Consider the following 27,308-nt stretch of genomic DNA (forward strand, 5'->3'; position numbering starts at 1 on the left):
AGGCAGTCAGAGCACTGTGAACTGAAATATGGCTTCATTAACTATTAACAAGCAAACAAATATAATGGAAAATATGCTGAAAGTTCTATAAACCTCTATAAAAATCAGGAAATAGTTAAAAAGACCATAATGGTGCCACCATGAACAGAAAAAACAAACATATCAAATGAGTTCATAAATAGGTCAGGTGAGATTTAAAGCATGCTTTCAAACAGATATTTGCAGGTAAGAAAATATTTCTCTTTTTCAAACCTATAATGCTTATTAACCAAACAGTTAACTTTTTTCATGATTTGTGGCTAGGTGCTTTAGGGTGGTAACTGGAATTTAAACACAAAACAGTACATCCAATATATTTGATTACACAAAATAACTTTAAATGTTTTGGATAAATCTCTTATCACAACAAGCATCACATTTACAACTAAATCATTTATTAAAACTGCGAGATTAACTATAGCCAGTGAATTAATATTTTAAATTTAGCCTTGGGAAAAATTTCAAATATGCCTAAGTGAAAATGAAAGAAGCTTAACTTCCTACTCACCTAGGTCAATTCAAAATGTCTCTCAAATTCCTTAGGCCCATCTATTGTGCCAGATTTATAAAGCTTGACTTCAAAAGTTAGATGTTTCTCCCTTGATTCTTCATATAGAAAAGCAGACTAACTGTTTTGATAAAGGCTCATGGATTTAGCATATTCATTTTAAAATAAATGTTTTAAGAAATTTTAATAAGTTTAGGCCTTAATATATTTTGTATTAAATTAATATTTTGTTTAAAATAGGTTTTTTTTTTTTTTTAAAAGAAAAGCTTTTTATAATTTAAATGAAATAAAAAATCCAATTTAAATGTTAAAAAATTCTGACTTTTTCCCAAAAGAATTATTGATTTTAATCCATTCTCTTTGTAAGAGCACAAACACTACACTGAGTTTCTTTGGGATAGGGAAGAAAAGGAAGGTGGCACAGAGAAACATTTTTAAAAGACTGAGATGTATTAGCCTAGTGAAAATAAGAATTTACCAGATTTCTGCTTTTATCTGGATCCAGAACACTAGTGATAGCCACTTTCTGGACCTTAATGGATATGACACTAAGAACAAGTGTAAAACTTTGCACTGCATTTAGCAGAAGACATGAGCAGTTCTGAGGTTACATTGTTCTCCCTTTGATGAAAAGAGCAAGTTCAGCCAATTTAGTCAAATAGGAAGAAATCATGAATACCTTGCTGGATGGTTAATGTTTGACAACAATCTGTTCAGTGCAATGCTGTCACCGCAGATTATCCCTTTAAAACTCTTTCTAGGCAAACGGGGACTTCTAGATATGATGAAAACCCTGGCCTTGGTGTACAGATTTATTTATTAACATGTTTAGAATTGCCAGATCCTACAGTCACAATGGAATGATGAAAATTACGCTTTGCCAGGTAAAGCTTTGACAATGTTCCTAGAATAAGTGGAGTTGTGATGAAAATTGACAGCAAATATGGCCAGGCAAAATATCAATATCTTTAGCTCTTCTCTGTAGTCCCTCCGTAAAGAATATTTGCACTTTCATATTTTTCCTTGACGCTGTATGCTTCCCATCCCTTTATACCTCTCTGCCTGAAAGCATTATTTGAAGGGTAAAAACCATCCTCTCCCATACTTCTATAACTAATGCACAGACACTCTTCTTGGACAATGATGGACAGGAAAGTAAGGTGCCTTTAACATCCAGGTAGTTTTTCCTAGCAAGAGGAGAAATTCATGCCAGCTCCTCCCCTATGTCAGAACAAACTGGAGGGGAAAAACACTCAGAGTAACTGTGGTAAAGAAGTATACAGGGCTATAAATGGAAAACAGAGATTAGCTACAGCTGAATAGTAATACAAAAAGATCTCTGATCACTTGAAAGACAGTTAGCTGCAACTGGCTCTTGATCTGATTGAGGAAGAACTTCTGCAATATTTACAGGGGGAGCCTTTTCTATTCCACCCACACCACAACTATGCAAATTTCCAAATGCTGCAATGGAGCAGAAGAATTCATCTGCAAGGAATGGCAGGCAAGTCCATGAAAAGAAAATGTTGCTTCAAAGCTGTTGCTTTTAACAGACTTAGTCAAAAGCATACAACATTGCACACACTGCACAGTACCTCATATTGGATGGAATGAGACACCTGATCACAACATGGGAGAATCTGCACCAGTATTATCTGCACTTCAAAAGTTTACCAGACACATACTAGCCACAAGACTAAACACTTAGGCTATGTCTACACTACGCTTGTTTTGCGCAAGAAATATGCAAATGAGGGTAAGCGTGGAATATCACGGAGCCTCATTTGCATAATTAATGAGTGACCGCTTTTTGCGCAAGAGGCTTTTGCGCAAAAAGCAGCCATCTACACTGCTCCTTGCACAAAAAACCCCTCTTGCGCATGAGCCGTTCTTCCGCATTTTTTTCAGGAAGAACGGCTCTTGCGCAAGAGGGGGGGTTTTATGCAAAAAGGAACAGTGTAGACAGCTCCTTTTTGCACAAAAGCCTCTTGCGCAAAAAGCGGCCACTCATTAATTATGCAAATGAGGCTCCGCAATATTCCACGCTTAGCCTCATTTGCATATTTCTTGTGCAAAACCAGCGCAGTGTAGATATAGCCTTAGAGATAATTATATAAATTCTGCAGGACCTATTAGGAGCACCAGCTATGAGCCAAGAAACAGAAAATCACAACCTCACTTTACTTCTAGATTATATCAAACCCATGTCAAGCTGTTAAGAAGGTGCCCTTTCTAAAGGATCCCATCATCACCAGATAAACAAGGAAACTCTTCAGAGGTTTAAAAAAAAAAAAAAAAAAAAAATCTTTGTTGGCATTCTAATTTGGCAAGGAATTATTTATCAACAATGGTGGGTGTGAAATCTCTAGTTCTTTATTGTTTTATGGTCACAACTTCTCTATTCTTTATCTGTATGGTTCTTTGATTGTTTCTGTCTGTTGCATAATTAATTTTACAAGATTTAAATCAACTAAGGTGTAGTGTATGAGTGGGTAAAGAATTATTTTGCAATAGGTTAGGATTGATGAAAGAATTATTTTGTAATATCCTGGGGTACGTCTAGACTACATGCCTCTGTCGCCAGAGGCATGTAGATTAGGCTACCAGACATAGTAAAATGAAGCGGCGATTTAAATAAATCGCCGCTTCATTTAAATTTACATGGCTGCTGCGCTGAGCCGACAAACAGCTGATCAGCTGTTTGTCGGCTCAGCGCGACGGTCTGGACGCGCGGGTGTCGACATCAAAGGTATTTGTCGACCACCCAGGTAAACCTCATCCCAGGAGGCATACCTGGGTGGTCGACAAATACCTTTGATGTCGACACCCGCGCGTCCAGACTATCGCGCTGAGCCGACAAACAGCTGATCAGCTGTTTGTCGGCTCAGCGCGGCAGCCATGTAAATTTAAATGAAGCGGCGATTATTTAAATCGCTGCTTCATTTTACTATGTCTGGTAGCCTAATCTACATGCCTCTGGCGACAGAGGCATGTAGTCTAGACGTACCCTTAGTAAAATGATTGGTTAAGGTATAGCTAAGCAGGGCTTAAATTTCACATATAAACTGTCGTCCAAGAACGTGACCAGCTAAGAAGGAAAAAAGGAGGACGAGGAAAGACTTGAAAGAACTCACCCCCAAGATACAGCCTGCAAAGAATCCTCTGCAGAACCGTAACTCAGACAAGACTGACCTTGCCTGGCCAACAGGGAAAGTCCACCTGCACTGTATGCTTAGTTAGTGAGTGTATTTTTCTTGGTGTGGGGTGGTTGTGCTCAGATGGCGGAGTGGATGGGAGGCAGCTTGGGGAAGGGGGAGAATTAGGACTCAGATGGTGGAGCGGATGCAGGGCAGCCCAGGGGGAAGGGATCAGGCTCAGATGAGCTACTATCACCGTTGCCAAACAGCAGGACAGCAAAATGTGTAAGTTCTTCATCGAGTAGTGTCCCCGAGGGTGCTCCACTCGAGGTGCTGGGCTCGTCCCAGTGCCACAAACCGGAGGAATTTTCTGTAGCAGTAGCCCCCCTACCAGACTGCGCATGCGCTACTGCCTCTTCGCGCCTCTCAGCTGAGCGCAGTCCGGTCCTGTCAGTTTCTCTCCAACCATCCACAGCCGCAGACGGAGTTACATTAGGCTCCCTTTGCCTCTCTGAGGGGACGGGAGATCTCTTAGTTAGGCTTTGTTTTTTTGTTATTTGTAGATTAGTTGTTCCAGTTATAGTTGCAGATTAGTTGTAGTCCCGTTTTCTTTAAAAAAAAAAAAAACATTTTAAAACTGTTTTTCTCTTCTGACAGTCAATCCGTGCCTAACTGGCATTGACCTGACTGAAATTGACTAAAAAAAAATAAAAATAAAAGAAGTAGAAAGGGGAGAGCAGAACGACAGGATGCCAGGATCACCTGGATTCAAAAAGTGTATTCAGTGCCTGGAGGCTATGCCGGTCTCCAATGGACATTCCCACTGCGTGAAGTGCCTCGGGGACTCATGTCCCAGCAAAGTGCAGCCATTGCACAAATCTGACAGCTCGCGCTAGAAAGGATCGCGAGCTGAGGCGGAAAGTCCTTTTATTCAACAAGGCTCTCCAGCCTCCACAGATCTCCGAGCCGCGCTCTGCAGATGAACATCACTGCATGAGAGATCTCCCGTGGGATCCAGAAGACGCCTGGCAGCAGAGCGGAGAAGTCGGGGTCCTCTGGCTCTTCGCCGAGGTTCCCCACAGACAAGTCGGGCAAGGGTCGCAGCTCCTCAGCCCCTTCTGTAGCCAAAAAGGGCTTGCGAGTGGAGTCGGTGCCGGCCACGGCTCCAACGGCCACTGTGGAGCCGGCAGGGGAAGCCCCAGCACCAAGACGTTCTGCGCATGCGCAAGCGCAGCCAGCTGTACCAGCACCCACAGGACTTTCCCTTAGTGCTGTTCCATGCTCCCTGGGGCCGGAGGCACCGGCACCGAATACAGCACCACAGCAGGAGACTCTGCCAGTGCAGCCTGAGGCCGTGACGTCATCACCTGATCCAGCGGCACCGAGCCTGAGCTCTGCAGAGGATCAATTAACAGAGCCTCCCTTGCTGCCTATCTTGCTGCTACTAGCAGCTCCCCAGCCTTCCTTCACTTCCTCAGTGTCATCTAAAAGGCAGCACAGTTCTGCACGGGTCCAGACACCATCGCTGACACCGGACCGTATGACCCTCTCGCCTGGACCTGACTCACATGCCTCTTTCCGTGCTGATACCCGTCGTCATCATTATACACCTCCCAGAGAGCACTACTATAGGTCACCTCGTCGCTCATCGCCATGTCGATACTAGCGGGACCACTGTTCGCGGTTTCCTTCTCGCTACTCCAGGAGATCCTTATTGCCACGGTCTCCAAGACGTACAGGATATTCTTGTCGTTACGACATGCTCAGAAGACACAGCCGATCTCCATGCTATGACAGGCGGTACGACCAACATTACCACGAGTGCTCTTCCTTTTCGTCTCATCACAGAAAGCATTCATAGTCACGTTCACCGCAACTGTCCCGTCCTGAGTCTCCACACTCTCCAGACGAGTCTGCACGTTATGTCGCTCCACCGTCCTCTGCTGGAGATGTGGATTCAAGCTATCAGGAAGACAACCAGAACCACACTCTTCATCAGGAGCAGCAGTGCCCTGATTCTCCAGCACACCACTCCTCTTCGTCGCCTGATGATGGAGTGGACCCCGGTGACTTGTCTCCTATGGAGGACCACAAACAATTCCAGGAGCTCTTCAAAAGGGATGCTCAATCCCAGGACATCCAGACCACGGATGTGCAGCAGAAACAGCATCAGTTGCTGAAGAATTTACAACCCTCCCAAAAGTCAAAGCTCACCTTTCCCTTTGATGATGCTATCTTAGAGGTTGCCAATGACATCTGGCAGACTCCAGCTACATCCCTACCAACTAATAAGAGGTCGGACAAGAAGTACTTCATAAGCCAGAAGGGTATGGAGTTCCTGTTTACACAACCTCAGCCCAACTCCCTTGTGGTGGACGCTGCACAACAAGAGTAAAAATGTCCCAGGCCAAGAATGCTTCTAATGACAAGGAGGCTAAACGCCTGGATGTCTTAGGCAGGAAAATATATTCCTCTGCTACGTCAGCTCTGAGGATTTCAACAGCTATTCAAAGCTGGTCCCTCTATTTGAACACGTGCCTGATTCCAAGCACCAGAGTCTTAAGGTGGTAATCTAGGAGGGCTATACAATCGCCCGAACAGTCTTGCAGATTGCGCTCGACACAGCTGATGCAGCCGCTAGATCCACAGCTTCAGCCATAGTCATGCGTCAAGCGTCTTGGCTGCACCAGGCCGCTGTTCCGAAGGAGTTGCAGGCCAAGGTGGAAGATTTGCCTTTCAATCGCCAGTTACTCTTTTCCCAGTCAACTGATCAGGTCTTCCACTCGGGTAAGGATACACGTACAACTTTAAAAACACTTGGAATGTACACACTTCCCTACAACCATAGAAGAAGATATGTTCCCTACAATAGGCAAAGGCCTTTTTCTTATGCGATACCTCGAAACAAGCCATATGAACAACAGAGGCCGAGACAGCGCCCCCAAAAGCGTCGTCAACAGCCTCACAAAGCGTCCTCCCAGCAGCAGGGCCAGCAGCAGGTTTGATATGTTGATCGAGGGTCTGCGGACCACCCCTTTAACAGAGACTCCAAACATCACACAAGGAGTGTTCCATCATCATATCAGGCCCTATCAACATAGTTGGGCTCTCATATCCACCGACCGGTTGGTTCACAATGTAATCACCTCAGGATATGCCATTCCCTTCACTTCTCTTCCCCCTCCCTCCCCATCCCTTTTCAGGGACTCCTCTCACGAGACTCTTCTTCACCAGGAAGTCTCTTGCTTGCTCGCGTTAGGAGCAGTGGAAAGGATACCAACTCGCTTTGTGGGAAGAGGATTCTATTCTTGTTACTTCCTCACCCAAAAGAAGTCAGGGGCTTGGAGGCCTATCCTGGACTTACATCGACTCAACCATCATCTCAGACGACAAAAATTCAAGATGGTCATGTTAGCTTCGATCATTCCTGCTCTTGACAAAGGGGATTGGTTCGCGTCCCTCAAACTTCAGGACGCTTACTTTCACATAACAATACATCCTGCTCACAGAAGATTCCTTCATTTCATAGTGGGATCCGACCACTATCAGTACCATGTACTACCCTTCGGTCTCTCGGCGCCCCACGAGTTTTCTCCAAAACCCTGGCGGTAGTGGCGGCTTACCTACGGCACTTCGACATTACAGTTTTTTCGTACCTAGACGAGTGCCTCCTGAAGGCTTCCACTGTCGACGAGGCCACAAGGGCGGTGTCCACCACTACCATTCTGTTTGCAGCCCTTGGACTCATAATCAATCTAGAGAAGTCCTTCCTGATGCCAACTCGCGACCTGGAGTTTATCGGAGCAAGACTCAACTCCCTGACCGCGAGGGCATACTTGCCTCTAAAGAGGTTTCATCTCATGCAGGACTTGGTGCAGTCAGTATCAATTTCTCCCAAGTCCTGAATACTCACCTGTTTACAGTTGTTGGGGCATATGGCAGCTATGACGTATGTGGTTCTGCATGCCAGGCTTCATCTTCGCAGTCTTCAACATTGGTTGTTCACCGTGTACACTCCTCGGATGCACAGCACATACAGGGTGGTTTTGGTGCCAATGCAGTTCCGGACTTCCTTGGCATGGTGGGACAGCCCCAACAATATACTGGTAGGGGTCCCCTTTCATGCCCGCAAACCAGCACTACAGATCACAACAGATGCCTCCCTGCTCGGCTGGGGCGCTCACCTTCAGGAGCACCGGGCGCAGGGTCTCTGGACGCCCCAGGAATCACTACAACATATAAACTCTCTCGAACTAAGGGCAGTCTTCAATGCTTGCACATCATTCGAGGTCGCTCAATACAGATTCTCACCGACAACATATGCATGGTGTATTACGTCAACAGGCAAGGAGGGGCACACTCCCGCTCTCTTTGCGCAATCACCTGTGGAATTGGGCGATTTGGCAGGGTATCACCATAACAGCAGCATACCTTCCCAGCAAGGACAACGTGATTGCTGATACTCTGAGCAGACATTTCCTCTCACAACACGAGTGGGAGTTACACATCGAGGTGCTCCGCCACATTTTCCAACACTGGGGCTTCCCCAATGTAGACTTGTTCGCCACCCAACACAACAGAAAATGTCATCAGTATTGCTCACGAGCGGGCATCGGCAAAGACTCCTTGGGGGATGCCTTCCTGCTGGTCTGGAGTCGTCATCAATTGCTGTACGCCTTTCCTCCTCTTCCACTCGTCCCGAGAGTTCTAGAGAAAATAGCAGCAGACTGCGCAACAGTAATTCTGATAGTGCCTTTCTGGCCCCGGCAGACACAGCTGTCGAGAATGTCGGTTGCCGAACCACGAGGGCTACCAAGTCTGTTCAATTTACTGTCCCAGCAACACGGCACAATGCTCCACCCAGCCATCGACCGCATGCACCTGACAGCGTGCAACCTAGCTTGCTCCAAGCATCCGTGCTCTCCTGCTCTCAGGACATGAGGCACTTGTTGATTAACAGTGGGCGGCATACGACACATAAATCCTACCTCCATATGTGGCATTGTTTTCAGTCATGGTGCTTGGCAAAGGATCTTGACCCTCTGTTGCTGCCTATACAACAGATCCTTGACTATGTGATGCAACGGGAATGGCGATTTCTTCCCTAAGAGTGCATCTAGCAGCAATTTCAGCCTTCCGTCTTCCGGTGGACGGTCATTCTGTGTTCGCTCATCCTATCACCAAAAGATTTCTGAAGGGACTCGGCAATTTATATCCAGCCCACAGGAAGTAACTCTCTTATTCAGAGTAGCTTCACAGATGCTATTTAGAACTAGATCTTTAGGAAAAACTGATGTTTTATTTTGCTAGTAGTTACAAATAAACAAATCTTTTAGAATAAGATTAAAAGTGTCATTTCAAGTGAGCTTTTACAAATGTTTTTAGGCTTTTTGTAATAAAATTGGAGACAATTTCTAAATAAGTAGTTTTCGATCAAAAACTTTTCATTTCATTTATAAAAAATGTCAGAAACATTTTGATTTTCTAAATTCATTTTTTAAATTAGAACAATTCACAAAATATTTTGGTTCATAGGAATCTGCATTGTTCCCCCCCACTTAAAAATTCTGTACAGCAGTGAAATTGTCAAAAATCATGTTTATTGCATAATGACTGCCACAGCTTCAGAAAGCTCCTGAACTTCCATGAAACACAAGCATGAGGCATGCTGAGGGTTTGACTGAAGAACATTGTGCTCAAGGTACTCTGTGTCATACTTTCCATATCCCTCATACCCTGTGTTCAGAGTACAAACTGCTCTATGTTTCAGTCTGCTTCCAACCTTCTGTTCCCAATATCCCTTGCACATCCTTAGATACCTCAGTCTCTTGTCATCCATGACAGCGATCCTCAACTTTTTTGGGCTCAGGACCCATTTTTAAATGTTTGTGGCCTGTTCAAATGTTTGAGACCCATTAAATAGTCTGGGGATAGAGGCCAAATGCTAAAATGCCTTAATTAGACATATTAGCACCCAGGGCAAACAAAGATGACCAGAGGGGGCAGAGCCATCCTGCCCCAGGCCCTGAACTTTGGGGGGTCATTGGTGGCCACCTCAATTGTCCTATGTATGGGTCTCAGGGTGGCCTGGGGGATTATCAGGGGGCCTGCCACAGGGCGGCGGCAGCGGCAGGGATTGCCCCCCCACACACACACACACCCACCGTGGTGGCAGGAGCTGGAGTGACCCAGCAGTCTGGCCCTTTCCCAGCCTGTTGCACTTCACTTCACCACTGCAGCAGGAAGCGGACCACCCTAGTCACAGATCGCACTGCTTCCTGCCACCATGGAGAAGCGGGACATAATGGGTTGGGAGATGGTAGAGAGGAGCAGATTGCTGGGTCATCCCAACTCCCGCTGCCCCAGTGAGAGCAAGAGGAGAGCCAACCCTTGCTGTTGCTGAGACACTGGTAATTCCCCAGCTCACATTGCTCGGGAAGGGGGCTTCATGAAGGGGGTGGACTTGGGGAAAAGTGTGAAGCAGGGTCAGAGTGGCAGGGGAGCAAGGCAAGGCAGAGATAGGATCTGCAGTGGATGGGTTGCCCTGAGTCCCATGCCAGTGGCACTGGGGGATTGGCCCAGGTCTCCCCTAGGGAAGGCCATGTGGGGGGGCACATGGGGTCATGTGCCCACCACTCTTAGGTTTTGTGATTATGCTCTCCCCTCCCTCCACAGTCCAGTCAGGCTGGGTGATCCACTGAGGTAGGTCGGGGGTGGAGGCTGCAATGTAGACAAACCAGTTTAGATTAAAAGCAATAGGCAATTCACCTGTCTGTGAACCACAGAAGAATGTCAATAGGCATTGTAACATGTAAACCACCTCATTTGTAAAATGTAACATCTGTTAAGTTTGGCAATATCCTCTTGCTTATTTGCTCTTAAGTACCCCTATAGTAAAAAAACTAACATCAGAAGAAATACTAATGTTATTGTAAAAAACCTTAAACAATAATGGTGCTGTAAAGCAGGTTTTATTTGACCACGGAACCTTTTTTTTTTTTTTTTTAAATTGCGGGGGGAAACTGGTCGACCAAAGGAGAAAAAAAGGTGGAAAAAATGTCAAGCAAAAAAAACCCCACGAAACACTTGAAAATGGCAGCCCGGGCAATCGCCCGGCTCACCCACACCAACCCTTATTTTCACTTTTTGGGAAACACTGCTATAAAGTGTTCCCTCTAAGATTTTCTATCCATGAGCAGAGTGAGTTTTGTCTTATGCACCAATATTGAGGTCACGTGCACTTGTTTGGATATGTGCCACCATGGCACCCAGGTTATTAACAAATATCATATATATATGGAAAGTCAGGGGCCTCATCCAGAATCAAATCATGGCCAGAATGGATGACTAATTTTGTGATGAAATACTGTTCATTGTTTGCAGGAAAGGGTCAGTTTCAAGTAATTTTTCAACTTGTAAAAATTATTTAAAAGTTTTGAAATTATCAAAATGTTCTGACCTTTTCTAAATAAAAAATTCCTGTCTTCTACTACAGAAAAACTTTTCAATTTTTTAAGAGAAGTATAGTAAAACAGTTTAAAAATAAAAAATCAAAACAAAACATTTGGAAATCATGAAAACAAAAGTTTCATTTGACTCAGGATGGGATTTTTTCTCTAGATTTTTGGCTTGAGAAATTTGAGATTTCTATTTTCATCCTGATTTGGAACAGGAATATTTTCAGATAATTCAAATTTTCATGGGACACAAAGCACATTTCCTGCCCAGCTCCAATAGTTGATGACAGTTTTATTATCCATCTTGCATTACGCAAGATAAATCTAAAAGCGTGATCTCATAAAAAGACACCATCCCAAACTCCTCTAACTTGCCTATTTCTAGCCAATGAGATAGACATTAAATGTAAATTTGTCTCATTTTCCCCTTTGTCTTTATGTGTCTAGTCTCTCCCTACTCATTGTAACAGGGACCTTAGGATTCAATCATCATCATCAGGACTCGCCGAACCGCGGCGAGCCCCACTCGCCAGCCGCACTGTCCGGCGATCTGCACATGCGCAGATCGCCCGAACCCGGCTCTTCCGGGTTATACAATCTACTCACCGATGGGCGAGTAGATTGTATAATTTGTCAAGCCCTGATCATCATCATCATCAACAACCACCATGGGTTCAACGCCCGTTGGTGTCCGATGCTGCCCTCACTACTTCCTTCCATCTTTCTCTATCCAGTGTGGAGTGGCTTAGTTTCTGTAGATTAGCTCTGCGGAGTATTCCCTTTCTCCCATTCAGTTGCCATACTCCTGCCTAATAGCCATGTAAGCAAATTAAAGACAGGTAAGGTAAAAATCTGTAAGACAGCCTCATAAATTGTAGATTATCTCTTTATTGGCTTTCACTGCTTTTTAAACTAGAGATGTAAACGCAAATTCATCCCTGGTGTAATAGGACTGATAACCCTGAAAAACTTAAACAACAACAAATAGTCTTGCAGCACCTTCAAGACTAACAAAACACGTAGATACCACGTAGAGATATTGATTTTTAAAATGGATGAAAGTTGCAAAATATATGCATAATATTTATTTATTTTGTTTTCATTAGAATTAACTAACTTCACTATTAAAAAGAAGCTGAAAATTAAATGTAAAATATCCAGCTATCAAAAACCATTCCTGAAGATGAAGAAAACTTTTCAGGAAGGTTTTAACTCATACCGAAGTTAATCTAATCAACACACCAAACTGTGTGCATCCCTTCTTCCCCAAGGCCACTTTAGCAGCTTAAAATGTTCCATTTTTGCTTCAAACAGTTTTTTGATCACTGTGTTCAACAAAGCTGATTGAAGCAAAAGTGAAGCCCTTATATGTTCTAAAACAGCCACTTGGATCGCTTCCTCTTTTTGACAAGATCCAGGAAGGCAACTCTGTGGAATGAGCATAGACGTGTCAAGATTCCTGCAAAATGGAATGTATGGGGCTCACATACCCACCATATTCTTGAGAACACCTGTAATGTAAAATGATGAGCAGGTTGATATGTTGTAGAATGTCTTGGTACAGCAAGCCATGTTATACCATTAGCTCACATCATCTGCTATCCTTCCTTCAGCAGGGGACAGTAAGACAGCCAAACAACACTAAGCAGTGTTATACGCAGTATGGACTACCACTTGCATTTGAACAGCTCGATTACTATTAACTTTTGTGCCACCTCCCAAGATGGCCTTGGACCTGGCAGCAGCTGCCCATTCTCCAACACAGCCTCGGATGCTAGAGCAGCCATCCTCAAGTGGACCTGTTCCCACCTGCCACACGGCCCTGCCAGGAGAGCAACCAGGTCCACAGCTGGAAGGTAAGTGCTGTGAAGGTGGTGGGCAGGGTTAGAATTTTTTGTGCACAGCCACACAGGCGTGCACCTTAAAGGGAACACTGGTCCTATAGAACTTTAGGCTACATCTAGACTGCATTGCTTTTCCGGGATACCTCTGTAAACCTCATTCTACGAAGAATAAGAGATGCATTGAAAGAACACTTTTTTCTGAAATTTGGCACTGTGTAGACACACAAAATTTCTGAAAAGCCTCTTTTGAAAGTAAATCGGAAAATGATATGCAATTTGCAGTATAGACCTAGCCTTAGAGACCAACCAAAATTATATATAGGTAGTATCATGAGCTTTCAGGGGCACAACCCACTTCTTCAGATGACAAAGAAGAAGAAGTGGGTTGTGCCCACAGAAGCTCATGATGCTATCTATATATTTTTGGTTAGTCTCTAAAAACAACAATGGTCCTGTAGCACCTTAAAGTATTTTTAGGTACAGACTAACAGAGGCTACGTCAAGACTGCTGCTTTTTTTGGAAAAAGACTTTCAAAAATTTTGCACAATTTGCGTACCCTTTTTCCAATTTTTTTTTGGGAAGAGGCTTTTCCAAAATTCGGCCCATCTACACTGGGCCAAATTTCAGAAAAACCTCTTTCAGAAGAGCCCTTAATCCTCTTAAAATGAGGAACACAGGGCTTCTGAAAGAATGCATTTGCTCTTCTGCCCAAAATGTCGGAAGAGCAGACGCGTTCACTGGACGCGGCAGAATTTTTCCAGAATACCTTTGGTATCCCAGAAAAACTCTGTAGTCTAGACATAGCCTGAGACTTTTAAGATTATTGTAGTCACTTATCTGTGGACCTACTAGCTACTAATGTTTTTGTATCCACTTGTTAGAAAAGAACAAAGGAAGATAATGTCACACTGTAATTACATGGCATGTGCCCTGTTAACTAGTTTACCTGTGACTATTGTCTATGCGCTTAATTAATCCCAGAGCAATAATATGTGTTAGTTTTTAGTTATAACTCATTTGATGTGTAAAATTGCATAAAAATTAAATGTTTTTAGCTATTACACTGTTCCCATTTATCTACACCCATTTGTCTAAAGTTCAGCAAGGAGGAACATTGACTTCAAAGCATGGGCAATATGTGCTCAATAAAGAGTAATCTACGAACACATGCTGTGCCAAAAAACATTTGACAGGCTGTTTAGAAAGCAAAGTTGTTTACATAAGAAACAAAATAAACTTGCAGTCTAATTTTAAAAGATTAAGCAAGACTTGAATCAAGCAGTGTCTTGCCTGGACAGATCGCATAAGCAGCTAACAGTTCCGCAAGGCAAAGGCCGTGTCTAAACTACACCCCTCTGTCGGCAGAGGGATGTAAATTGGACACATTGGAAGTGCAAATGAAGCGGAAATTTAAATATCCCACGCTTCATTTGAATAATCACATTCCAGCGCTTCCGGAACTTCAGGGGTGGGCAGAAGCCCAGAACCTGGGCTGTCCCAGATGCTGGGAGCAGAAGCGCCCAACCCCAGCTGGAACTGCTGGGGAATGAAACCCTGTGTTGCACAGAAGCACAGGTGTAGCGGAGCCCAGACTGCCCCAATTGAAGCCACTGGAAGCAGAAGCCTAAGCCTTAGCCCCAGCTAGAACTACTAAGGGAAGGAAGCCCCAAGCTCCATGGCCCAAATGGTAGTAGGAACCCTGGGGAAAATGGGAGACAGAAGCTGGGGGCTCTGCTCTATGGTTTCTCCAGTGCAGAAGTGAGGATGTACCTACCTCATTTCTGAAGTGCTTCTCAAGGCGAGTCTGATGTCCCCAACAAGAGGGGCCATGTAGGGGAAGGACAAATCCTGTCTCTCCCCAGCCTGGCCAGACTAGCAGCTGGGAGCCCCAGGCTCCTAATAGCATGGTGAGCTATGATTTTACGGGGCAGGGCAGATTTCATGGTCTATGACAGGGATCGGCAACCTTTTCAAACCAAAGAGCCAAACTACATCAAAATTGAGAACAAATGGTCAACAAAGAAACATGTAAGAATGCACATTTGTGTAACTGAAAATATACAACTTAGTATTAATGATAATTGACATAATGATTAATAATAGCATAAATGAAACATTGTACTCACAGACTTTATTTAATGGGACTTCTGCTGCTGAGTCTTTTCACGCATTTCTTTGACGTTTACATTGTAACTGCTCAAATCCAGCTTCATGCACACATTCAGGCTGTCTTCTATCAATCTTATGGTAGGGGGCTGGGATGTGGAGGGCGCAGAAATTTGGGTTGGAGAGTCTAAGGGACTCAGAGCAGGGGGGTTGGGTGTATGATGGGCTCAGGGTTTGTGTGTGTGGGAGAGTTCAGGAATGTTATGACACTGCGGCCAGGTGGGAGCAAGGCCCCAAATTGGGGGCTTGTTGGCCAGGCTTCATTTTTAAATAAAGTAAAATATTATGTCCAACACAAAAGGTTTCAACATTGTCTTTATTTATGGGCGGGGAATAGGAATGTTAAATATTGGTTAATTGAATAATTGAGTAACCTCATGAATTCTTCTTGATTACTCAACTATTCTATAGTCCCTGGGGGCAGAGGTGGCAGCCAGTGTGCTCCAACCTCACTCCTGAGGAGCCCCCTGCCACTCCACTCTGCTGGCTCTGTATCAGAGGCAGCAGTGCAGGGTGCCAGTCTGGAGCTGGTTGCAACGGGAGCCAGTTTAAAAACCAGCTCCCCTCGTGGACCAGCTGCCTTTCGCCCTGTGCTGCTACCTCTGATAAAGAGGAGGCAGCACAGGGTGGCAGTGGCCCTTGTCTGGGGGGGGTCAGAGCTCCTAGACCCAGTGCAAGCCGGAACTGAGCTGGGCTGCCTGCCCACCCGGCTCTTAGTACACTTTAAATAAGGGGTGGACAATAATTTTTTGCTGGGGGCCACTTCGGAAATTTTTGAAGTGGCCCTGGGCCACATAGGAAGGGTGGGGCATCAAGCGGAAGGGGCATGGCCAAGATATTTCACCCCACATTCCCCCAAGGTGCCCATGCCCCTGGTGTGAGAAGAGATTTCTCTCACTCCCCTGCCCCAAGGCCAATTAAGGCCTGGGGGCAGTGGAGCATGCAAAGCCTTCTCTGCTCTGCCCCCGCCCTGCAAGCAGCGCTTCAAAGTGCCGCATGCTCCTGGCAGGAGGAGGCTTCGAGTGCTCTCCCGCTCGCAGGCCCTAATTGGATCGAGCCCTCGGAGGCCATTTTGCCCACGCCTGCTTTAAATGCAAAGCCACAGCAGGGGAAGGTCCCAGACCAGTTTCAAGCCAGGACCGAGTGGGACTGCTGGCCTGCTGCTAAAAAATTTACTGGCAAGTGAGTGGGGGATGCATGTAGTCTACAGCATTAACCTATAAGCTGTTGCTTATTGGTTAATTGACTACCCAGTTGTCCCCAACTCAGTGCCCGCGAGTGCCATGGCACCTGCTGGGGCATTTATGTGTGCCCACCTAGTGACCAGGGTGCCAGCCCAAGCCATTCTTGCACCACAGGCCCTGGGCGCTCAGCGCATGCACGGCCCCCAACCAGGGCGTGCAGTGCATGCGGGTGCCACCCCCGGGCGCACGGTGCATGCGTGGCCCCGCCCCTGGCAGCCCCATGAGGTTGGGGACCACTCAACTACACTATTACATCCCTACAGGGATGGGGAACCTTTTTTGGGTTGGGGCCACTGAGATTGGGTGAAGGAGGCGGTTGTGACCTGAGGCACATGACTGGGGTGCAGGGGTTTTGATTGTGACCTAGGACAGGGATTACAGTTTAGGAATTTGGATTGTGACCTAGGGCAAGAGACTGGGGTACAGGAGAGGGTGCAGGGGTTTTGATTATGACCTAGAGCAGGAGGGGAATGTGATCCGAGGCAGAGGACTGAGGTGCGGGGTTTGGCAGGGGGTATGGGCTCCGGAGGGGGGACAGAGAGTTTGGGTTATGTGGGGTTGGGAGGCTGAGGGCTGGGGAAAGGAAAGGGCTGGTGTACCAGAGGCAGGCTCTGGCTGGCAGTGAAATTCCAGCCCAGCATGTTTCTCAGGAGCCTGCCCTGCCTCCCAACCCCGCACAGGCTGCAGGGTCATGTGCTCTATGACTAAGAGCCTGAGGGGAGGAGGGATTGATGCCTCACGCTCTTCCTGTTCTTGAAATAGGCAGCTTCCATTGGTCAGAAACCAGCCAATGGAATTGTGCTGGGGGGCAGGAGCAGCCATGAAACACCACTCAACCTACCTCTCCTGGATCAGCCGCTTTTCTGAGTGCATTCAGGAACAGGGCATGCAGGGGAGTCTGCTTGGGGGCTCCCTGCTGCGTCCATGGTCAGATTATTTTGCCCATGTCTGCTGTAGGGCCAGTGCAGGCTCCCTGATTTGGGGGGAGCAAGAGGGAACTGGGCTTGAGCTTCAAAAGAGCCATATTTGGCTCCCTAGTGAGCCATATTTGGCTCATGAGCTATAAGTTGCTGACCCCTGGTCTATGACATGTTTTTCACAGCCGTGAAATTGGTAGGGTCCTACCTATGAAACCTTTACCATATTACACTGAATTATACATTATTAAAATTGGAAAGAACTAACCTTTATTGCAGCTTCTCTCAAAGCCTCCAATCTCTGTCTACTACTTTCTTTCATGTTTACAACATCTTTGTAATCACCCTGAAGAGCTCTCTGGAGTCCATGGATTGCTTGAAAGACTGAATTTTCACTTTCATTCAGCTCCTTTTGAAAAATCTCAAATGTGTGCACCTGAAAAAGCTTCTCTTCATCTGACAACACCAAGTCTTTCTCCACGGATCTTATTGCATTTTTTAGTTTGTTGAGAACCACGTTCTTTTGTCGAAGGAGTCCAGATAGCTTTCTACAGTTTTCTAAGACCCACTGTTTTCTGTGAGTGACAGCAGCACCTTTCCCACGATGCAGCTTTATTGCATGTTTTACTACATCTTCATGTTCCGCAGTGTTCAATAACTGGCAGCAAAGCAGTGAAATCAGTATCCATAGGCAATTAAACTCAATTGCCTTCATTGTATTACTGTATGCAACCAGGAACAATCCAAAGCCTTCTACAATATGCTCTTTGCATTTTGAATACACTTATGCTGAAAGATAATACAAATTAACTGTCAAACATGCAATACAGGATCACAAGACCAAATTCCATTTTTAAAAAGTCTCAAATGAAGTACTTAATAAAAGTATGTGTTCTCCTTTGATCAACAGATAGTAGGGCTATCAAGTAATTTAAACATTAATTGTGCGATAAATTGCACTATTAAACAATAATAGAATACCATTTATTAAAATATGTTTGAATGCTTTCTATATTTTCAAATATTTTGATTTCAATTACAAAACAAAATATGACATGTACAACTCTCTTTATATTTCTTTTATGACAAATATATGCAGAGTAAAAAACAAATAAGAGTATTTTTAATTAATCTAATACAAGTTCTGTAGTACAATCCCTATCATGATAATTGAACTTACAAATGTAGAATTATGTCCAAAAATTAACTGCATTCAAAAATAAAACAATGTAAAACTTAGAACCTACAAGTCCACTCAGTCCTACTTCTTGTTTAGCCAATCGCTCATACAAGCTTGGTTACAATTTGCATGAGATAATGCTGCCCATTTCTTATTTACATTGTAACCTGAAAGTGAGAACGGTACAGGATATTTATGTGCCATGGGCATTAAAGATTTATGTGACTAACACAGTGTGGCACAGACTATCCAATACGTTTTTGGACTGCATTGAAGACAACTTTTTGTTTCAGAAGGTTAAAAAAGCTACTGGGGTGAAGCTGTTCTAGATTTGATTTTAACAAATAGAAAGGAACTGGTTGAGAATTTGAAAATGGAAGGCAGCTTGTGTGAAAGTGATCATGAAATCATAGAGTTAATGATTCTAAGGCAGGGGTGAGCAAAAGGGCCTCCGCGGGTCAGATCCAGCCTACCAAGCGGATGGATCCAGCCTGCAAGAGGCCCTGCTGCTCCTCCACCCCTAGGCCAATTAGGGCCTGAGGACAGGGGGACGCGCAAAGCCTTCTCTGCTCTGCCCCCACCCTGCGAGAAGCATGCAGCACTTCATAGTGCCGTGTGCTCCTGGCAGGGTGGGATGAGGCTTCAGGACCGGGGGTCAGGGAAGCACGTAGCCCTTTTAAGTGCCACGTGCTGCTCGCAGGGGAGAAAGGAAGAGCGGAAGAGGCTTTGCACGCTCCCCTGCTCTCAGGCCCTAATTGGCCTAGGGGCAGGGGAACAAGGGAAGTCACCTCCCACACCAGGGGCATAGGTATCTTGGGGGGATGAGGGTTACAGAAGACTGGAAAAGGGCAAATATAGTGCCCATCTATAAAAAGGGAAATAAGAACAACCCAGGAAACTACAGACCAGTCACTTTAACTTCTGTGCCGGGAAAGATAATGGAGCAAGTAATTAAGGAATTCATCTTCAAACACCTGGAAGATAAAAAGGTGACAGCAAGTGTGGATTTGTAAAGAACAAATCATGTCAAACCAATCTGATAGCTTTCTTTGATAGGATGACAGGTCATATGAATAAGGGAGAAGTGGTGGACGTGGTATACCTAGACTTCAGTAAAGCATTGATACTGTCTTGCATGATATTCTGATCTATAAATTGGTGCATAATTGGCTGGACAACCATTCTCAGATAGTAGTTATTAATGGTTCACAGTCCTGATGGAAGGGCATAACAAGTAGGGTTCTGCAGGGGTCTGTTTTGGGACTAGTTCTGTTCAATATCTTCATCAACAATTTAGATATTGGCATAGACAGTACGCTTATTAAGTTTGCAGATGATACGAAGTTGGGAGGGGATACAATTACTTTGGAAGATAGGGTCATAATTCAAAATGATCTGGACAAACTGAAGAAATGGGCTGAGGTAAATAGGATGATATTTAATAAGGACAAATGCAAAGTGCTTCATTTAGGAAGGAGCAATCAGTCTCACACATACAGAATGGGAAGTGACTGTCTAGGAAGAAGTGCTGCAGAAAGGAATCTAGGAGTCATAGTGGACCAGAAGCTAAATATGAGTCAACAGTGTGATGCTGTTGCAAAAAAAAAAAAAAGCAAACATGATTCTGGGATGCATTAACAGGAGTGTAGTGAGCAAGACACAAGAAGCCATTCTTCCACTCTACTCTGCACTGATTAGGCCGCAATTGGAGTATTGTGTCCAGTTCTGGGCACTACATTTCAAGAAAAATCATGAGAAATTGGAGAAAGTCCAGAGAAGAGCAACAAGAATGATTAAAGATCTAGAGAACATGAGCTATGACAGAAGACTGAAAGAATGCTTGCTTAGTTTGGAAAGGAGAAGACTGAGAGGGGACATGGTAGTGGTTTTCAGTATGTAAAAGGGTGTCACAAGGAGGAGGGAGAAAAATTGTTTTCCTTGGCCTCTGAGGCTCAGACAAGGAGCAATGGGCTTAAACTGCAGCAAGGGAGGTTTAGGTTGGACATTACGAAAAACTTCTCAACCGTCAGGGTGGTTAAACACTGGAATAAGTTGCCTATGGAGGTTGTGCAATCTCCATCTCTGGAGATATTTAAGAGAAGGTTAGTCTATCAGGGATGGTCTAGATTAGGACTACTCAATTTTGGAAGCCCCAGGGCCCACAATGATACTCACAGCACATGCTGAGGGCCACAAGTGTGGTTGCATATACATGCAAATAGCTTCTTTCACACTGATGGGCATTAATACATTGATTAAGGCAAGTCTATACAACAAACAGGCCTCATTGAAGTCAGTTCTGCTTATGTTAATAAAATGCAATATTTATCCAATTTCCACCCATATGACAGCACTTTTAATGAGCAATGACAGTCCAGGAATTTAACTACTAAAACGCATATCCACAGAAGACCATTATATTGACTACTTTTTTGTTTTGGCTCCCACTCAGGGGCCGCAAAAAAAACAGGCCACGAGCTTGAAATAAGGGATAAGGATTTTTCGGAAAAGGCCTTATTTTTCAAAAGATCAGCGTCTAGACTGGTGCTTTTCTCCAGCAAAGCTCCGTGCCGAAAAAAAGCGGCAGCCATTTTTATACTAATGAAGCGCGGGAGTTTTAAATTCCCGCTTCATTAGCAATTGCGATACGTCTAATTTACATCCCTTTTCCGAAAAAGGGATGTAGTCTAGATGTAGCCCAGGGGTTTTTCTCAGAAAAACAGCCATTTTTCTGAAAAACCCTCATTTATGTTCACACTACAATCACGTTCTTTCGAAAACAAATCAAAAGAACAAAGGGGTTTTCCAACGTTGGTAAACCTCTTTCGACAAGGAAGAACACCTTTTCTGAAAGAATTCTTTCAGAAAAAGACATGTGTGGATGGGGAAGAGGGAGTTCTTTCAACGAAAGAGGAAAAGGAAAAAGCACAGGTGCCCTGGTGGCCACTCCGCCCATAGTAATCACAGCTTACATGTGAGATAGCATCCATTCTGTCAAAAAAGCAGAACACTTTTTCAGTGAAGTATGGACACACTCTTCTGGAAGAAGTTTTTTCGGAAGGTCTCTTTCAGAAAAGCTTCTTTCGAAAGAAGCCTGCAGTCTAGACATAGCCCCTGGAAACTGCAGACAAGTCAGCTTAATGTCTGTGCCAGGAAAGATAATGGATCAAATAATTACAGAATCCATTTGCAAACAGCTAGAACAGGGCTACTCAACATGTGGCCAATGGGCCGTGTGTGGCCCACAGTGCAGTTTGGGTTTATGCAAGGCTCAACATGTGTCCCATGGGTGGGAGCCAAAACAAAAGTAGTCAATATTAGCCTTCTGTTGATATGTTTTAGTAGTTAAATTTCCGGACTGTCGTTGCTCATTAAAAGTGCTGTCATATGAGTGGAAATTGGGTAAATATTCCATTTTATTAATATCAGCAGAACGGACTTCAATGGGGCCTGTGTGTTGTGTGCTTTTGCCTTAATCTTTGTACTCATGCCGTCAGCGTGAAAGAAGCTATTTGCAATGTTACCAACAGAATTTATAAATCTTACTATACTGAGACACTATATTTTAAGCCATATGAAAAAGAAAGCATTGCCTTAATTTTGAATATTTACCTAACCAATTATAATGCCTTAACTATAGCATATCGTGCGGAATTTAATTACTCGTTTTATTTTAAAGTAAATAGTGAAAGACTAGGGAGGACAGAGAAGACCCTCTGTAGTGCCAAGAAGATCCTACACCATCTCAGCCAAATTATACGAAACTGATGACGTTCGGTCAAAAATATAAGAACCATACTGGATATGGTCCAGTTAGTCCAGCATCCTATCTCCAACAGTGGCTGCATGTTTAACCAACGAGACTACTCAAAATAAAATTAAACACGTGCATAAGTGTCTGCAATGTGATGGCCTAAGTTGTCCATATGGGAATGAACAATAAAAATCATCCCATTGAGGAATGCGAACTTTTGAAGAGAGAAAAAGGTATTGAGTCTCATTAATTTTGGAGAAGATGGAGGGGCACACAAGATAGGTAGCAAAGCAAATATCTCATTTGGGGAATAGATTTTAAACCCGAATTTCAGAGGTGTCTGGTGTTGTTACACACCAATTTATGTACATGTGAAAAGAACTAATTTTCCCTTCTGGATAGATCTGAAGGAAATTTTGCCATATTCTATATAATTTTACTCTATCTGGAGAAAAGGAAATGAGCAAAAGTTTAGGGTTTTCCAATTACAATGTCTGTCTTCACCTCCCCGGATGGGGGAAGAGGGGAAGTATGCAGTACTACAGTTTCTCCTTATCGGAACAGGTATAGAAAAATGGTCTCAGGGAGGAGGGCGAGAGCTATGGTATGAGTGTGTCATGGTAGGAAGGAACTGAGCTGTGCATCTCGTGGTCTGCCTAGAGTGAAGGAGCTGAGCATCTCACAGACTCTCTGGAAGGCAGGGAGTGGTATGTGTGGAAGGCTCTGCTTCTCAGTCTATTGTGGGGAGCAAGAAGAGGTATGCCTCTCAGTTTCGTTCTGGTGGGATGGGGGTTAGAGCTGGGCATCTCACAGTCTCTCACTGCATGTGTTTCTGAGAACTAGGGATGTTAAAAAGTGGGTAACTGAGTAACTGTATGATTGCTGAAAATTTCCTACCGCTCCCCAAGAGCCAATAGGTGCTGGGAGCCAGCTATTAAACCAGCTCTGGGCACGCACTGGCTTACAGCCCAGCCGAGCTGCCGCTATATAAGAGACAGCAATATGGGACAGCAGCCAAACTCCCCAGGAACCAATGCATGCCAGGAGCCAGCTGTCTCTCTGCAGGCTCTGATACAAAGGCAGCAGAATGGGGTAGGAGCCTGAACATAAGAACGGCTGTACTGGGTCAGACCAAAGGTCCATCTAGCCCAGTAGCCTGTCTGCCAACAGTGAAATTATCTAGCTTCTCTTTAAACTCTGTTATAGTCCTAGCCTTCACAGCCTCCTCTGGCAAGGAGTTCCACAGGTTGACTACACGCTGTGTGAAGAAGAACTTTCTTTTATTAGTTTTAAACCTGCTACCCATTAATTTCATTTGGTGTCCTCTAGTTCTTCTATTATGGGAACTAATAAATAACTTTTCTTTATCCTCCCTCTCCACACCACTCATGATTTTATATACCTCTATCATATCCCCCCTCAGTCTCCTCTTTTCTAAACTGAAAAGTCCCAGTCGCTTTAGCCTCTCTTCATATGGGACCCATTCCAAACCCCTAATCATTTTAGTTGCCCCTTTTCTGAACCCTTTCCAAGGCCAAAATATCTTTTTGAGGTGAGGAGACCACATCTGTACACTGTATTCAAGATGTGGGCAAACCATAGTTTTATTCAGGGGCAGTAAGATATTCTGTGTCTTATTTTCTATCCCTTTCTTAATAATTCCTAGCATCCTATTTGCCTTTTCGACCGCTGCTGCACACTGTGTGGAAGTTTTCAGAGAACTATCCACGATAACTCCAAGATCTCTTTCCTGATGTGTCATAGCCAAATTAGCCTGCATTCAATTGAATGCAGTAACATTAACCATGTAAATCATTATCTGATTACATCCCTAGGGTACGACTAGACTACAAGCCTCTTTCAAAAGAGATCGTCTAGACAGCCACAAGATTTTCGAAAAAGCGATCCCCTTTTTCGAAAGAGAGCACCCAGGCAATCTGAAAAAGCCCTGTTTACGTTCAAAAATGCCTTTTTTTGAAAGAGCTCTTTGGAAAAAAAGCGTTCTTCCTTGTAAAATTAGGTTGTCAGAAAAGCCAGGGCATTCTTTCGATTTAATTTCAAAAGAACGCAACAACAGTCTAGACGCAGGTGAAGTTTTTTTTTGAAAAAAGGCCATTTGTTTTAACCTCTGTAGTCTAGGCATAGCCCTAGTGTGGACACCTGGGCACCCCACTGTCGCTCTCTGGGGGTGGGGGTGGGGAGGGTGCGTGTGTAGCTGTGATTCGCACCCTGTGGGCAGTGCATGTTGGGCGCTGTGTGTGTGCAGCGGGTTGTGCTCAGGGAAGCTCATGACACCAGCTACATGGCTTGTTAGTCTGGTGCAGGACTGTCCGTTGCTTTTCAGTTAAATCATTGAGGGTGCTGTGGGGAGCGGCGCTTCTCCCAGGCTGGGGGGGGGGGGGGGGGGGCTGTGCAGTGCATACCTCGGTCACTCTGGGGCGGGGCGCTGCCCGGGGCAAGCTGGGCCGTGCGTGTCCGGGTCTCTCCAGGGCGGGGCTGCCCGGCCCAACAGCCCCGTTTTCGCTCTCACTGGCGAGCGACGAACCTCCCGCAGCGGCCAAGCCTCCCCGGCGCAGGGAGAACCGGCCCGCTCCTACCTCGGTGCGGTGGCCGCGGGCTGGGGCGAGGTGGCCGCTCTAGGTTCCGGCTGCCGCTGCCTCCAGCTGCCCGGTTCATAGAGCCGCAGGCGGGGCCGGCCCAAAGCAGTGGCGCCGCGTGCCGTTACCCCTGCTCCTATTGGGCGTCCGATCAACCGCCTCAACGGCCCCCTGGTGAGAAACAACCCACGCCGGCTGCCAAGCCGCTGTCTCGCTTCGCGCCGGGAGCTGAGTGAGGACGCGGCTCCTTTAAGCGTCATGTCACATGGGATTTGTAGTTTTTCGGTAGCCCTTGCCCGTAAACCACCGTCCCTATTGTTCGCGCAGTGCGCTCTGGGAGATGTAGTCCCAGCTCGCCGGCGCAATGCACGGCGGGTACCAGCCCGAAAGCTCGTCCGTCCCGAAGCATCATGGGAGATGTAGTCCCCTGGGCGCCTCCCGTGGGGCTCTGACCCTCCCGTGCCTGTGGCGCGGCGGCGAGGCGGGGACTGCTGCTCCCAGATCGGCGGCCGGGGCCCAGGGCCCGCTCGCTGCCCAGCGCGCTCGGCGATAGGTGGCTGAGGCGAGCCGGGGCGCGCCTGCGCAGGAGGCGGCGGCGCTGGGCAGTGAAGTTGGTCAAAGCGCCGGTGACAAGATGGTAGGTGGGGAAATGCCCCGCAGCCCCCCCCCCCATCCCTGCGCAGCGGCCCTGCCCAGAGGGGCTGCGCCCGCAGAGCGGTGTCTGCCGCCGCCGCCGCCGGGGTCGTCGGAGGGAAGGTCACCGGGCGGGGGACGGGAGCGACCGGGGCGCGGCGAGGGGAAAGGGGGCCCCGTGGGGGGGCAGAGAGGGTCTCGGGGGCCGGGCCCGCGGCGAGAGGCGCCGGGCCGGGAGGGGGTGGGTGGAGCGAGGCTGTAGGTATTTTGAGAGCGGAGCCTGGCGGCGGCGGCACCAACCTGCCCTTTTTTGGGCTTTAGGCTCCCAGGGCAGGTGGCTGGAGCCGAGTCCCTCCCCTTGCGCCGGGGTCGGTCTTCGGGCATGGGGGCTGGCCTGGGCCGGGCTGCCGCCCCCAACGGAGTTGGGCTGCACAGGTGTGCGGGACAGGGTGGGAAGGGGTGCGGGGCCCGGGCAGAAGCGAGGAGCGCCCTGGTCCCTGCTGGGGGGCGACGGGGCGTCTTGCGCTTGTGCTGCACGTGTCTGTGCTGAGCTTGGGGAAGGTAGTTTAGGAAGCTCCAGAGCAACAGCCCTCTTCCCCCACCCTCCCCCCATCACTTGAAGAGGTTCCGCCACCCGCGTTCCTCACTGACGTGCTCTGTGTTGTTGTTTTGTAAGGAAAGAAAGTTAGCCGAGCATGAAAAATCATCCATAGCGTTGAAATTCTCTTTCACCCCGAACTGTGAAATCACAACCGTGACTCTCTAAATTGCTCTCAAAGAAGCATATTGTCACTTTCCTCAAAAAAGTGGCTGCAGTAGTTTGGTGGGCTGGAAGAAAACTTGCCCCCTAGTCTCCAAAAAAAGTCAGCCTAGCTAGTAGAAATCCACTGTGGTGGTGTGGAAAATATTGTCCTATCAGGATAACGTTAAAACTTAAATTGTATTTGGGCTCCTAGATGATACAGTCATTTGCCAAAATAGAAATGCATATCTAGATTGTTTTTTGGAATAAACAATTGACTTGGTATAGGGTGGATATACATTCATGCAAAAGAAAGCAAGTTTGTGTCCTACTGAGCAATATTCCAAGTAGCAATGTAAGCAACTAGTTGACTACCCAATAAGCCTAGGCTTATTCAGTAGTCAAGTCATCACTTGACTAGTCATACCTCCTCCCCCCCCCCCCCACACACACAAATTGCCTCTGTATCAGAGGCAGCAAGGCAGGGGGAGTGGGAGCTGTCTTAAAAGCCAGTTCCCCCCAGCACCATCTCTGTGCGGGGCAGGGAAGACAGAGGCACAGCATGGGGAAAATGGTGTAAGCCCTGACTGAGCAGCTCTGGCTCCAAGTCCCGGACCCTGCACCTCTGCTTTTTAAATGTAGTAGGAGCCTGATGGCTCTTATTACATCTAAAAAGGAGAGCCACAGTGAACCCCCATATCGACTAATCAAATAGTCAATGGAAATTCCATCGGATACTTGATTAGCTTCCTAACTGCTATTTAATATCCCTAATTCCAAGGCCATCATGTCTGTGGGAGTGCATAATTGGAAAGCTCAGTAAAGTAAGATGAGTTTACAATGAATTCAAAGGTGATCAAAGATATTTTGGACAGAGTCCAGATTAGGCCTTGCCTCTTTTTGCAACATCTGTTTTAACAATTTTTAGAACGTTGGTGATGTGACAGATTGTAGTTTTCATGTTAGAGTACATAATGTCACCCCATTATGTCTTATTGCAAAATATACACACTATTTTGCAGTCATTAAGAAAGAAGACATGCTAGAAAAATATTTCTATACATCTTTTATTTTTAAATAAAGAATTGT

At 45.8% G+C, this 27,308-nt stretch overlaps 2 protein-coding genes across 5 annotated transcripts in view; one reads left to right on the forward strand and one right to left on the reverse strand.

Annotated features, from left to right (window-relative positions):
* SLC9D1 (solute carrier family 9 member D1) overlaps window positions 1–25,082 on the reverse strand; it is a 65,205-nt gene extending 40,123 nt beyond the window's left edge. The window contains exons 1-2 of one of the 2 annotated variants that reach the window (XM_006138936.5): window positions 24,845–25,082; window positions 17,582–18,102 (exon numbers count right to left, since the gene is read on the reverse strand). In XM_006138936.5, the coding sequence (XP_006138998.1) occupies window positions 17,582–18,028 (447 nt within the window). In that variant the 5' untranslated portion in view covers window positions 18,029–18,102; window positions 24,845–25,082. Of the gene's footprint in view, window positions 1–17,581; window positions 18,103–24,670 lie in introns of both variants that reach the window. The other variant, XM_006138935.5, reaches the window with a different exon arrangement.
* Window positions 25,083–25,319: 237 nt separating this feature from the next.
* Window positions 25,320–27,308, forward strand: part of DCUN1D2 (defective in cullin neddylation 1 domain containing 2) — a 44,499-nt gene continuing 42,510 nt past the window's right edge. The window contains exon 1 of one of the 3 annotated variants that reach the window (XM_075918451.2): window positions 25,320–25,481. Coding sequence is in view for 1 of the 3 variants with exons in the window: in XM_075918450.2 (XP_075774565.1) it covers window positions 25,479–25,481 (3 nt within the window). In the remaining 2 variants the exon portion in view is untranslated. Of the gene's footprint in view, window positions 25,482–25,725; window positions 25,913–27,308 lie in introns of those variants that run through there. The other 2 variants (XM_075918450.2, XM_075918452.2) reach the window with 2 other exon arrangements.

The sequence above is a fragment of the Pelodiscus sinensis genome, chromosome 1 (genome assembly GCF_052426305.1).
Source record: "Pelodiscus sinensis isolate ZL-2025 chromosome 1, ASM5242630v1, whole genome shotgun sequence".
NCBI lineage: Eukaryota > Metazoa > Chordata > Testudines > Trionychidae > Pelodiscus > Pelodiscus sinensis.